At 41.2% G+C, this 12,816-nt stretch overlaps 1 protein-coding gene across 1 annotated transcript; it reads left to right on the forward strand.

Moving 5' to 3' along the window:
- Positions 1-2,470: 2,470 nt before the first annotated feature.
- On the forward strand, positions 2,471-12,675 carry btr12 (bloodthirsty-related gene family, member 12). The gene is made up of 8 exons (XM_029455421.1): positions 2,471-2,606; positions 4,037-4,503; positions 4,774-4,965; positions 5,253-5,348; positions 8,357-8,590; positions 9,683-9,830; positions 10,594-10,620; positions 11,373-12,675. Exons 1-8 carry the CDS (start codon positions 2,600-2,602, stop codon positions 11,909-11,911), a joined length of 1,710 nt encoding a protein of 569 aa, XP_029311281.1. The 5' UTR covers positions 2,471-2,599; the 3' UTR covers positions 11,912-12,675.
- The last annotated feature ends 141 nt before the right edge of the window (positions 12,676-12,816 follow it).

Below are 12,816 nucleotides of genomic sequence, written 5' to 3' on the forward strand. Positions count from 1 at the left end.
TCATTCTGTAGAGGGGCTTTACATACATTAAGAGATATGGGTATTGCATTGAATTTGCAGGGAAGCTCTTGCTCTAAGACCTATTTCTTACAACTAACGACAGGCTAACTGCATAGGATAGGATCATTCAGACTCTACTGTGTTGGGCTATGGTATATACTGAAGGAGATTTTTATTATTTGCTCTGGAAGTAGAAAACAGAACAATAAACTCAAACAGACACAAATGATTGACAATGTTGGCACACACACTGGACTATATTTTACTCAAGTTAAAGTACAAATGTATGGGTTTTTTTGTTTTTAAAGGTCAGTAAGTAGTATTAGAGTAGTGACTGCATTACATTTTGCCAAAGAAGGGTGGGTTTATGATGATATGATACTACCGTTTACTAGTCCAAATGTCCAAACCAACAGTAAATAAATGTTATATATACACACTTTGCATACACCACTTTCCTCAGGTGTGTGTGGACACCACGGCGGGTGCAACAATTAATATAATGCCACATTAATTCAATATATTCTTATGGAATCAACTGCAGAATAAAACATCACCGAAGCAGAAAACATATAAACAATATAAAGTACAGCCACAAACACCCAAGCAAAGGAGAGACTGCACCGTTATTACCATAGAAAGAGAGTGCACGCGCACACACACACACACACACACAACGTTGCTCCTCAAATAAATAAATAAATAAATAAGACGTTCACCTGAATGACGCTCTGCAGTTACATCAGGCATTATTGTCCAAAGCAGCAGAAAGTCCTCACTGAAGGTGACAGCCCCTCAGCTAACGCAGGAGTCACCTGGAGGAGCCACCATTAGCATGTTAGCTAGAAACAGCTAGCACCTGTTTCAGCATCAGTAGGTGTAGGTGTGTTTCATGTGGGTGGCGAATGAAATAAGTAATTAAGGTGTTTTGTTTATTACTGAAACGAGAACAGTGCTAGCCATAACCAATAAAGACGTAGTCCTTAATTTCATTGCATTATTGTGCATTTGTTGAGGCTACTGTTCATTAAATGCTACACCCACCAGGTGTGTGTTCGACCAGTGAACGTAAACATTACTTTTTTCCCCAAAAACTTTATTTACAACAAAGACGTATAACAAAAATAGCCATGAAAACATTATTTATTTTGTATTAACTTTGTACAGGTGCACTAATTGTAAACTTTTGTTGTTTTGGCAAGCAATATAATTCAGTTTTCTTCTTTTGTATTTATTTTATCTATTTATTCTGTATTTTTCTATACAGTGCTTTTACGATAACAGTGGATGATTCATGTGATTCATGTTGACTGAATTTTGAACGTGCCTGTATACTATTTATCTTGATGTTATTTCTGTTTGTGCCCTTTGCCATAGTTGTTCCTTATATGAGTCTAATGTGTGATCATACTGGTTGCTCATTATTTCTGACTCTGTGCCATTGACAGTCTGACGAGTGGAAGGTTGTTGGATGAAGAAGGGATAAACTATGTTGCCACTAAGGTGATTTGATTAATCAAGCTATTTTTTTTTATTAATTTAACTACTCTTGTCATTTATCACATCGAAAGCATCATTTATCACATTACTAATTCTGGTCTGTCGTCCCCGCAGAGCTTAAGAAAGTGCAACAATATGCAGGTTGGATATCTTCGTGTGATGTTTGTACTTGTACAGTTCACTGCAGTAAGTAAATATCTCAGAGATATGACAAATGTAGACATTTTAAGTACATTTTTGTATGTTTCTTGGCATACGTTTAATTGTTTGCCTTGTATGAGAAATCAGTTCTTATATATAAATATTATATTTCTTAAGTGTTGTCTTAAATTTGAAAGAAAATGTACTGTAAAAGTCATGAATTTCATCAGATGATGGTTAAGGAACTGAGACTTGATAAATAAAGTGAGTACAAGTGATCAGCGGGATGCAGGGTGCAGGGTTTTATCATTTAAAATAAAAAATAACCATATTATGCAACGAGAACAAGGTGATAAATTCATTCACTTTCAAATCTAGATGCTGTTATCAGCGTGACACTTATCAGAGTAATAAAAAAGGTGAATAAAGGGAATTTATAATCCCCCGCACCTGTCTGTAAGACCTTCTGGTGCACAATAGACTGTAGTAATTAATATATTTCATGATAATAATAAACTTATGTAGCACTTTTCAAGCTTAAGTATGAGATACAAAGATTAGGAACATAAAGCAGGTAGAAAGCTAATAAAAAAACAAACTAAATTTAAAACAGATAAAAGTGCAAAATATATATTTAAAAAAAAGAGCATATCAAAATGCTAAAAGTAAATGATACTAAAACAAGCACAACATAAGTATGCAATGACAATTAAGTTAAAACATTGGGAGTATTAAGGAGGCTCTTAAAAGCTGCCGCTGAGTCAGCATTTCTACAGCGCACAGCCATAAAAATCAGAGTGCAATAACAAGGGGAGGGGATGTGTGGATGTTTGGGTGTGTCGCACTGAGAGTGGGAGGGACACTTCAAGTTTCAGGAAGAGAGCAGCACCTGCTGCTGTGGGATAAAAAGCAAAGTTCATGAAGTGAAGGACTGCACTGCTCCACGTCAGAGGGAAACATGCAGAGTAAGTTCTACTTCATCTTACATGTTTCTATCAGTGATTACCTCGTTGTTGTTGTTGTTTGACTGTAGGACAAACAACTTTTAAGTTTTGTGAATCTTTTGTTAAGAAACATTTTTCTGTAGAGTTTTGTGCCATATGTTCAGTCGAAGAGTAGCAATCAGACTTCTCTCCAGTGAAACATCGTTCAACTTGTACAACTCACACACATATGAAGAAGAAGAAGTGACCAAAAGTGTAGGCTGAACGTTTTCTACAATCCTCATTAGATGTGTAGTGTTGGTGTCATCTTACATCTGAGCGCATGTGTTTGTTTGGGAAGGACAACATTTTAAAAACACAGCTACTCGTGTTACTGACTTAATGTCCTGAAGTGAAGATTCACTAGCTGATGAATCTTGTCTCATTTAGTAGACTAATGACGGTTAGTAAAAACTAAAAGAAAATATTTTACATGAATAACAAGTCGGCTTAAGTAATGCCTACAGCAGTGGTGGTTTGTTGTAGCTGGTGTACATTGCAAGTGGGAGTTGTGTTTTCCTTTACACCTGCAGCAGGCGATGCGAGGTAGAAGGTCCTGAGATTCTGCATTCCTCAGATACTTTCTCACCTCCCTCTGGACACAGTGACGCTCTTAAATCTACTTCCTGCTCGAGTGAAAAGCCTCTGTGTTCGCCTAACTCAAGTGGAACAGGTGCAGATTGTAGACTGAACTTTGACCCTGCAGTCAGACTAACACAAACACCACATATCCTACCGTAGGCCCGTTTCTCTCGCTGTAACGGGAAGAGTTTTGCTTTGTCACCGCCGTGGTTCACCTCAAGGTTTCCATCCCAAATCTGCACATATAGCCCGATTACTGTCAGATTGTGCCTTCAAACCACCCTCATTTCTAGTCAAATATTAAACCATGTTTTTCTAAAACTGCAAGTGCGAAAGCTCCACTGCTGTCCTGAAATGCCCTCTCGGGCAGTTTCATAGCAGTTCACATTTCTGTCACGTCTCATGACTCTGACATGAATGTGATCTTAGTGACTCATAACTGATATAAAGGTGTGAACAGCCCCCCCTGGGTGGGTGGCGAGGCAGCACAAACGTATCCAGATTTACTCTTTCTACATACATGGAGCTGGAAATCCTTGCAAACACTAGCATTTCCATGTTGCGTTCAAGGTTAGAGAGTTGCCGCTTTAATGTAGACATGTGATTAATGTGATGAAGAAACAAAGTAATCATTCTACTGTATATAAACATTTAGTATATCACAGCTGTGAGGTGCTGAAAAGCTTGAAAAGGTGCAGGTTTCCTACAGATATTTATCAGATCAGACAGGAGTCACTTGGACTCCAGTCGAGAATTTGGCAATCTGGCAATGTACCTAAAGACTTTTGCATCTAATCACATCTCTCCAATTGTCTTCCTCTTTCCTCCAGGCTCAAGCTCTCCGGGAGTCAGCCGTGCCCTCTCTGAGGACCAGTTCAGCTGCTCCATCTGTCTGGAGGTGTTCGTGGAGCCCATCACCACACCATGTGGCCACAGCTTCTGCAAGGCCTGCCTGCAGGGCTACTGGAACCACAGCAAGAAGTTCCTCTGCCCCATGTGCAAGAAGGGCTACTCCAGAAGACCCGAGATGAGCGTCAACAGGGTCCTGGCTGAAATCTCGTCCCAGTTCCAGGGGCTGATGCTGGCCGGAGGTGCTGGTGGGGCCGGGGGGTCCTCGCGGGGATCCACACTGAATCTGAGCTCAGATATGAGCCACGGCAGCACCGACAGCGGGGAGTTTGCCCGGGCTGGGGAGGTTCCCTGCGATGCCTGCATCGGAAGGAAGGTTAAGGCTCTCAAGTCTTGTGTGAACTGTCCCGGATCATTCTGCGAGGTCCACCTCAGACATCATAAAAAGGTCTGTTTTATTTTCTTTAGGATTATTACGTGAATAAATATTGGTTTTATTTCTCCTTTTTTGTCCTTGTCCTGTTTTGTGGGATTAAAAAATGCATTGATGCACAACATGAGTTTACAGTGATGCCACAAGATAAAGACTTTCACCATGCATCGTATTATGCCAAACCTCAGGATATTTATCGTTCGAACACCAAATATATGATATTATCAGAAATGCTCACAGTCCCATTCAAATTCATGATTCTCTTCCTCGTTGCACTAATTCTAGGTGAAGTCTTTGACATCTCATCGTCTGATCGAACCCACTTTCCACCTGGAGGAGAAGATCTGTAAGAAACACGAACGTCTCCTGGAGATCTACTGCCGCACGGACCACACCTGCATCTGCACGACCTGCGTCGAGGCCACGCACAAGACCCACGACATGGTCTCCGCAGACCACGAGTGGAAGAAGAAGATGGTGAGCTGCAGCCACAGATTGTTAAGTACTGACAGTAACCATAATTATTGTCGGTATTATTTAAGAAAGGCCTGTAATAATACAATATGCAAAACAATAAAAATGCTACATTTAAGTAATAATGAGATATAGTTTTGACATTAACTACATAATTTATTGGTGACACAGAAACCTTTTAATTAAATTATGTTTTAATTAAAAGCAAAAAGGCATTCTGCAAAAATGAAAGAAAAAGCTGTGTCCATATTGAATCCAGTAAACCACAATCTGGATTTGTTTTCTCGCAGAGTAATCTGGGTAAGAAGAGGTCGGAGCTCAAACATTTGATCAAGGAGAGAACCAAGAAACTGGACGAGATCAAACAATCCATCAAGGTCATCAAGGTGAGAAACAAGAGCTCGCCTGTGTGTTACTTTGTGTTGTTAATGTGTGTTATTGTGTGTTACTGCGTGTTGTTACTGCGTGTTGTTACTGCGTGTTGTTACTGCGTGGTGTTACTGCGTGTGAATTACTGCGTGTGAGTTACTGCGTGTGAGTTACTGCGTGTGAGTTACTACGTGTTGTGACTGCGTGTTGTTACTGCGTGTTGTTACTGCGTGTTGTTACTGCGTGGTGTTACTGCGTGTTGTTACTGCGTGTTGTTACTGCGTGTGAATTACTGCGTGTGAGTTACTGCGTGTGAGTTACTGCGTGTTGTTACTGCGTGTTGTTACTGCGTGGTGTTACTGCGTGTGAATTACTGCGTGTGAGTTACTGCGTGTGAGTTACTGCGTGTGAGTTACTACGTGTTGTGACTGCGTGTTGTTACTGCGTGTGAGTTACTGCGTGTTGTGACTGCGTGTTGTGACTGCATGTTGTGACTGCGTGTGAGTTACTGCGTGTTGTGACTGCGTGTTGTGACTGCGTGTGAGTTACTGCGTGTTGTTACTGCGTGTTGTTACTGCGTGTGAGTTACTGCGTGTTGTGACTGCGTGTTGTGACTGCGTGTTGTGACTGCGTGTGAGTTACTGCGTGTTGTGACTGCGTGTTGTGACTGCGTGTGAGTTACTGCGTGTTGTTACTGCGTGTTGTTACTGCGTGTTGTGACTGCGTGTTGTTACTGCGTGTTGTGACTGCGTGTGAGTTACTGCGTGTGAGTTACTGCGTGTTGTTACTGCGTGTTGTGACTGCGTGTTGTGACTGTGTGTTGTGACTGCGTGTTGTGACTGCGTGTGAGTTACTGCGTGTGAGTTACTGCGTGTGAGTTACTGCGTGTTGTTACTGCGTGTTGTGACTGTGTGAGTTACTGCGTGTTGTGACTGTGTGAGTTACTGCGTGTTGTTACTGCGTGTTGTGACTGCGTGTTGTGACTGTGTGTTGTGACTGCGTGTTGTGACTGCGTGTGAGTTACTGCGTGTGAGTTACTGCGTGTGAGTTACTGCGTGTTGTTACTGCGTGTTGTTACTGCGTGTTGTGACTGCGTGTTTTTACTGCGTGTTTTTACTGCGTGTTAGAGCCCGGAGTGACACAACACAGCGTGTTGGAAAGTTTTGGTGTCAATTTGCAGCTCCAGTGGCAGCAACAGCTGCTGTGACAATGCCTCTACAGTATCCCCAATGTGATCAAATCCACATAAATAATGTCGAGTTCAAAATTGAACACATTTATTGTTTTAAATGATAAGTCTCGTGAAAGCCATCATAAAGGAAGCCCGGTGTAGCCAAGCAGTGTAGTAGTGGTCGGTTGTGCATGTGTACGCCTACATGTGTTAAGACAGGGTGGCACTGACTGACCAATACCCACAATTTATTATCAGTCTTCTAGTTTTCCGTTTTAAACATGCATGTTATGTGTTTCAAAGTGTGTCGTGTTGCTTTCCGTCACATCCTGCATGTTAAATATTTACCCAGTCTCCTGTAATGTAGCTTTGTTTGCACTTCAAGAAGCGCTGTGATCCAGGCAAGCATGCAAAACGTGAGCAGGCTGTTGCTGTGGGGCGCTTTGGGATGAAAATTCAGTTGCAGATCACCCACCATACTGTAGTTTTACATCTTTCTCAGGCGTCGCTCTGTGTAACAAACACAACCTCGCTACAGAACACCAGACTCAGATCCATGTCTGAGGCTGTCCAACCGGTGCGACCAGGTTAAACATTCACCTGCGTTTCCCACACCCTGTTTGACATCACAGTAGCTCAAGGAGGAGAAATGACAACGTGAACGATTAAACTGCTTTCGTTTATATAATTTAAAGGATTGTAGCTGTAAAATAGCTCAAACGTTATTGAGGTTTTGAATGGTACATTTCCTTCTTATCAGCACAGGTTGAGTGAAGTGCTGCTCATTGTTTCCTGCTTGGTGAAATTTTCCAAAAAAGTAAATACAATGAGGATCATGTTACCAGAGATAGATAGACTTTGAGATAAAGACGATGCATCACTGAATTCTTCAACATTTTGAAGAGGAAAATGAGTTTGCAATATAAACTTTATATTAAGGAAATTAAATGGTATCTTTATACACTTCTATTACACTATACTTGTGTATATTTGTTGGAGAATAAAACTGGATATTGGAGTGTTATATTGAGACCTACGTAGGGTAACTTTAAGATAAAGAGCAGGGGAGTTCCTACACTTCTTTGGGGGGGAGACGTAACCTGTTAGTCCAGTTTTACAAGTAGCAGACAGACACTAAGGAAACGAAGGAAGCTGTGACTACTGAAACTGCAGCGTTTCACAGGTTAATTTGTTGCACTTTAATGGTTTATTTTAGGCCTAACCCTGTTATTGACAGATGAGAACAATGTAGACAGCAGACGCTTTAAGGCGAGGCAAGTTTATTTGTAACACACCTTCAACAACAAGGCAATTCAAAGGGATTTTGTAAGACATTAAAAAAGAAACACATGACAAGATAAAATAACAGCTTTCTCGTGGACAGCAGTAAGTGATTAGTTCATCTAAGAAACTCATCTAGGTTTTATAAAAGAAAATTAAATCAGTAGAGGCACAAACATCTTGTCTTTAAGTCTACAGTACAGATTAAGCTCCAAAAGGTGCTCAAGCCTACATTTCCCACAATGCAACTAATAATTGTGTCGTTCAATTCTTTCTGACTGCACCGTCAGTTTGTAATGCATACTTCCTGTTTTACATTTCTAGTCTTCAAGCGCAAGCTGAGAAAACCTTGATGACATCACTGTGACATCATCAGGGTTATTTTGTCACCTTTAGAAAGCTCCTTCAAATCCACAGAAGAAATAAAACCTGCAACAGTTTTCACAGACTGTTGGGTTACTTTTGAGTTCAAAGTCAAATCCTTCTTGAGACAAACTTCACTGACAGTGATTTTGACAGCCCAACGTATTCACAATCCCCTCCTCTATGTCCCCCCCCCCCCCTCCTTTGCAGGCCAGCTCTCAGAAGGAGTTGGAGGAGAGCTGGCAAGTGTATGCGGAGCTGCAGCGCATGGTGGAGCAGAGTCAGGCGGAGTTGGTGGAGCTGATCGCCAAGAGGCAACGTGAGGCCGAACGTCACGCTCTGGAACTGGCCCGAGGTTTGGAGAACGAACTCAGCCAACTGAGGAGCAGGAGCAACGAGCTGGAGGCCTACGCACAGACCCCGGACAAAGTGGTCTTCCTTCAGGTAGGAGGGACTTTCAAGTGACACAATGTTGGTCCAGCTCTAGAAATGCTCGCGTTATAATTACGGCCACTGGAGGTTGTTTTTCATGTGCAGGTGGCACATTTAGCTGTGAATAAAGAAAACTTCAAAAAGTTGAAAAGTTTCTCAAGGACTTTTGGACTAACCCATTTTGCAACAACAGGAAATAACGTGAGATGCATGTCAAATTTCAAAGTAAATACATGTTGGTGTTTTCCCGATGCGACTGGAGCCACACGGGCAGCACTCCACCAGCTTCTCTCCAGCTCTTGGCGTTTCTCTTCCATTTCTTTCATTACTATTGATGATCAATATTTGAAATCAAGACCACACTCCAACTGAACATTTAAAAATGCATGCTGGCATATTGAGTATTACTTCATTAGTCAGTTTTCTAGGGTGTAGCCTACATACACAAAACACTTAATATGCATTTAGGACAGCGAGGGAGCTAATTAGTTCAAATCCTGAAGACAGAGCCGTGCACGCTGCTGCTGAATTTCCAATAACATTAATGCAAATCTGATAGACATCCACCTTAACAGACTTTATAATTATTAATAATGTTGCCAACCAAGCCGGAACTATATATATATTTAATACTGTCTCTCTTTCTATCAGCATTATTCACATAATATCCAATTATCCAGTGGACCTCCATGCCTGCATCAGCTGCAGTTGCTAGGAGATTTGTAAGGGAACATCAAAAGCCTCTTCGAATAGAGCCAGCTGTTCTGGAAGTTCCCCCTCGTGCATTTACCCTGGACTGTTTATGTAGATAAAATGTTGATTTTCTTTCATGAAAGACGTCTTTGAAGTTTTTCCAGATAGTATGAGAGGAAGCAAATCAGGCATGCAGCCGCACATACCCAATGCTGTGATGAGAGAGTGCACAGACAAACGCACTGTTCTGTATCTCTTCTGATATGCACTTATTAACTTTGATTTATAGAGACACATTTGCACACTGTCAAGGTTGTTTACCCCAGTATAAATCATATTTAGTGTTTTCACGATTACTACATGTTAGTTTATTCCTACCTTACTTAACCCTTAGTGTCTCATTTCCTGTAGAACCTGGCGACGCTGACGCCCCTACCCGAGCCCACCGATTGGTCGGCGGTCAGCATCAACACTGACCTCTACCTGGGAACCATCCGCTCCTCCGTCAGCAGCCTCATAGACAAGTTCCACGAGGAGCTTAAGAGACTGTACAGCAAAGGTGAGGGCTTACTCTGTTACGTTAAAGTGTGATTTTTAAAAGATGTGTCAGGAAATAAAACAAGTAAAGGAAGGTTTCCATGACACATTGACACAATACAAGAAACTATGGCTGTAAAAACTTGAATGAATCATTTTATTTTGTTAAGACAACAATAACTAAGCTTCATAATGAGAAGCTATTGTACTGTATTGTTAGGTGTTCCTGTTATTTTGTCCATCCCCTTTACTACAAAATGTCACACTGTAAATGTTATACTTACACTCCTTTTACTAATAGACATGCATGGATTAATTTGTGCAAATTCTTATTCAGAAAACAAAAGTTTTGAATAATTTCAAAATAAAAGTGTGAAACTAAACAATATTCCTACAGCTTGCGCTGCTTTTGGTTGATTTAAAGCCAAGTTACAATAAAAGCCATCCTTCCTTGTTTAATATCAACCACAGGGATATGTAGGTCACTGTACGAGCACTTTGAAATAGAAAAGTGACTCATCATTGCACCAGCACCCCCCACAACACTCACACATTCACACATACAAGATGGTCAGGACAGATGGAGATAGTGTTGATGCCACAGTTCACTCACTTGGAATCAGCGGAGACGCCACAGCGGAGAGCTGACTGACAGCAGCACATGTCTCTAGCATTTACAGCTCTGGATTAGATACATGTTTACCACCCACACGTGCCATCTGCTTTGACTTTGACTCTTTGGCTGAATGACTTGCTGACTTTGACTTGGTCTCTCTCTCTCTCAGAGCTCCGGAAGGTGCAGAATTATTCAAGTGAGTAAGACTTTAAATAGTCAGTTTGGTGATCAGCAGTTTCTACTTGTGCTTTTTTATTTATTGTGATTTTTTTTTTTAACTTAACTTAATGTTCACTTCACCAAATTGCCCACAGGATGGCGCCACTTCCTCACAGCAAGCTCGATCCAGGGGCATGTGGCCAATTTAACGTTGTAGCATTTCAGAATTTTTACTCCAATTTTTGTCGTACTATAAAAATGGGTCTATGTATACCATGTAATTAACAAATATTTATTTTCTATCTTGTATAAGATTATAACTTGTGTGCACAAGATTTATAAAAACAAACCCTTTTCCTTCCTTTGTCGGTCTTTACACCTGACTTCCTCCTTTGCGACCATCATAATAAGTGTAACAATTTTGAACCTCCCAGCGGTAATCCAGTTTACCAATAGATGATTATAACCTAATGAGTCAATTACAGTAGGGGAAGAGTAGGGCCTTACCACCTCTATGCTGCCAATGATAACGGCCATTTAATTGACTGTCAAAGCGTGCGTCTTCCACCACTGAAACCTTGTTTTGGGTAATATCTAGTGATATACCTTTTGAGTCCAATCGTGATGCGTTTTTGGGGGGATTACAGCCAATTTCAGAAGGAACTCAATCTTTTAGATGATGTCTTTTTCACTGTTGCATCAAGCAGACATGTTCAGGCATAGACCATCCATTATTGTGATAGTAGAAATGTCTTTATATAGTATTCTGCTGTTCTCTGTCGTGTCCAGGTGAGGTCATTTTGGACCCTGCCACGGCCCAGAGGAACCTGATTGTGTCCGATGACGGCCGCCAGGTGAGATATGAAGAGCGTAAAACCGCCCACACTGAGAGTCTCAAACGCTTCAGCCCTGCCCTCTTCGTCCTTGGGCGAGAAGGTCTCAGTTTCGGGCGACACTACTGGGAGGTGGACATGGGGCGCAAGACGTCCTGGACGCTTGGCATGGCCAGCGCCTCAGCCCGTCGCAAGGGTGAGATCAAGCTGAATCCTGAGGGGGGATACTGGTGCCTGTGGCTAAAGAATGCAGAGGTGAAGGCTTTGGCATCGTCCCGCCTGCCTCTACTGCTGTCGACCCAACCGAATAAAGTGGGGATCTTCTTGGATTATGAAGGAGGCCAGATTACTTTCTACGATGTGAAGGCGCGTCTGCATCTCTACACCTTCGTCGATACCTTCAGCGAGAGTCTGTACCCAATCTTCAGCCCCTGTCTCAACAAGGAGGGGAAGAACTCCTCACCTCTCATTATAACCTCTGTTAAACACTCCTGATAGTCAAGTCAACAGAAAATCAGCTTTTGTAACATCTTTAGGTCAAAAACAGTGTGGCGCATAGTGCCGATACATATTTTTCATACATTTGCCCTTTTATTTTTGTCTTAAGATATGATTTGACAACATGAAGACAGTTTTACTTGTTTGCAAAGCACTTTCTCTCAAACAACTTTCAATATAATGAAATAAAAACAAAGCAAGTCATTGTGCGTATCAAAACTGCCCACTGCAACAACTTTCTCATCATATGGGCACATTATTGCATTTACTCAAGTAGAATCAGGCTCAACACAGATCCTATAAAGACACTGAGCCACAGTTTCAAAACAAACAAACTGTGTTGCCAGTGTGTGTTGGGATCAGAGGAAACAAAAATGTAGATGGTATTTTATTGACGGACTACATATTACAGAGAAGTGTATTTACAATTTGGTTAATCAAAAGCATCCAATAGTTCCTTCATGCTGTATACTCTTATCTCAGATTGTACATAAATAAACAGATATATTGGTGTAAAAACATGTGGAGGACGAGAGTGGTTTAGCAGACGTACAGTTAGAGGTTTAGGCTGGGGGGCCAGATGAGAAACTTTTGTACATACTGTAGGACTATGACATCGTTTGCAATGGGCATTTATTTTATATGCATGTTGATCCAGGAATGTTTCAAGGACCTTGAAACAATGTTCTGTATTTCTATATCAGATGTTTGCTTTTGTACCTTCTTTCCGAACATGTTTATTAAAGATGATCAATCACAAACAAATACAGAATCAACCTTTTTCTTTTTTTCTTCGACATGTGAAGGAGAAATTTGAGTGTTAGCTTCTTCCTCTGAAAGATAAGAAAGAAAGAAAGAAAGATATGACTATACCTTTTATAAAAAAAAAAAAAAAAAACTAC

This window comes from Cottoperca gobio, chromosome 18 (genome assembly GCF_900634415.1).
Source record: "Cottoperca gobio chromosome 18, fCotGob3.1, whole genome shotgun sequence".
Lineage (NCBI taxonomy): Eukaryota > Metazoa > Chordata > Actinopteri > Perciformes > Bovichtidae > Cottoperca > Cottoperca gobio.

What these genes read in the sequence shown, in the direction of transcription:
- btr12 (XM_029455421.1), top strand. An exon ending in ACGAGTGGAAGAAGAAGATG is followed by an intron (nt 4,966 to 5,252) that starts GTGAGCTGCAGC and finishes GTTTTCTCGCAG; the next exon opens with AGTAATCTGGGTAAGAAGAG. An exon ending in ACAAAGTGGTCTTCCTTCAG is followed by an intron (nt 8,591 to 9,682) that starts GTAGGAGGGACT and finishes CATTTCCTGTAG; the next exon opens with AACCTGGCGACGCTGACGCC.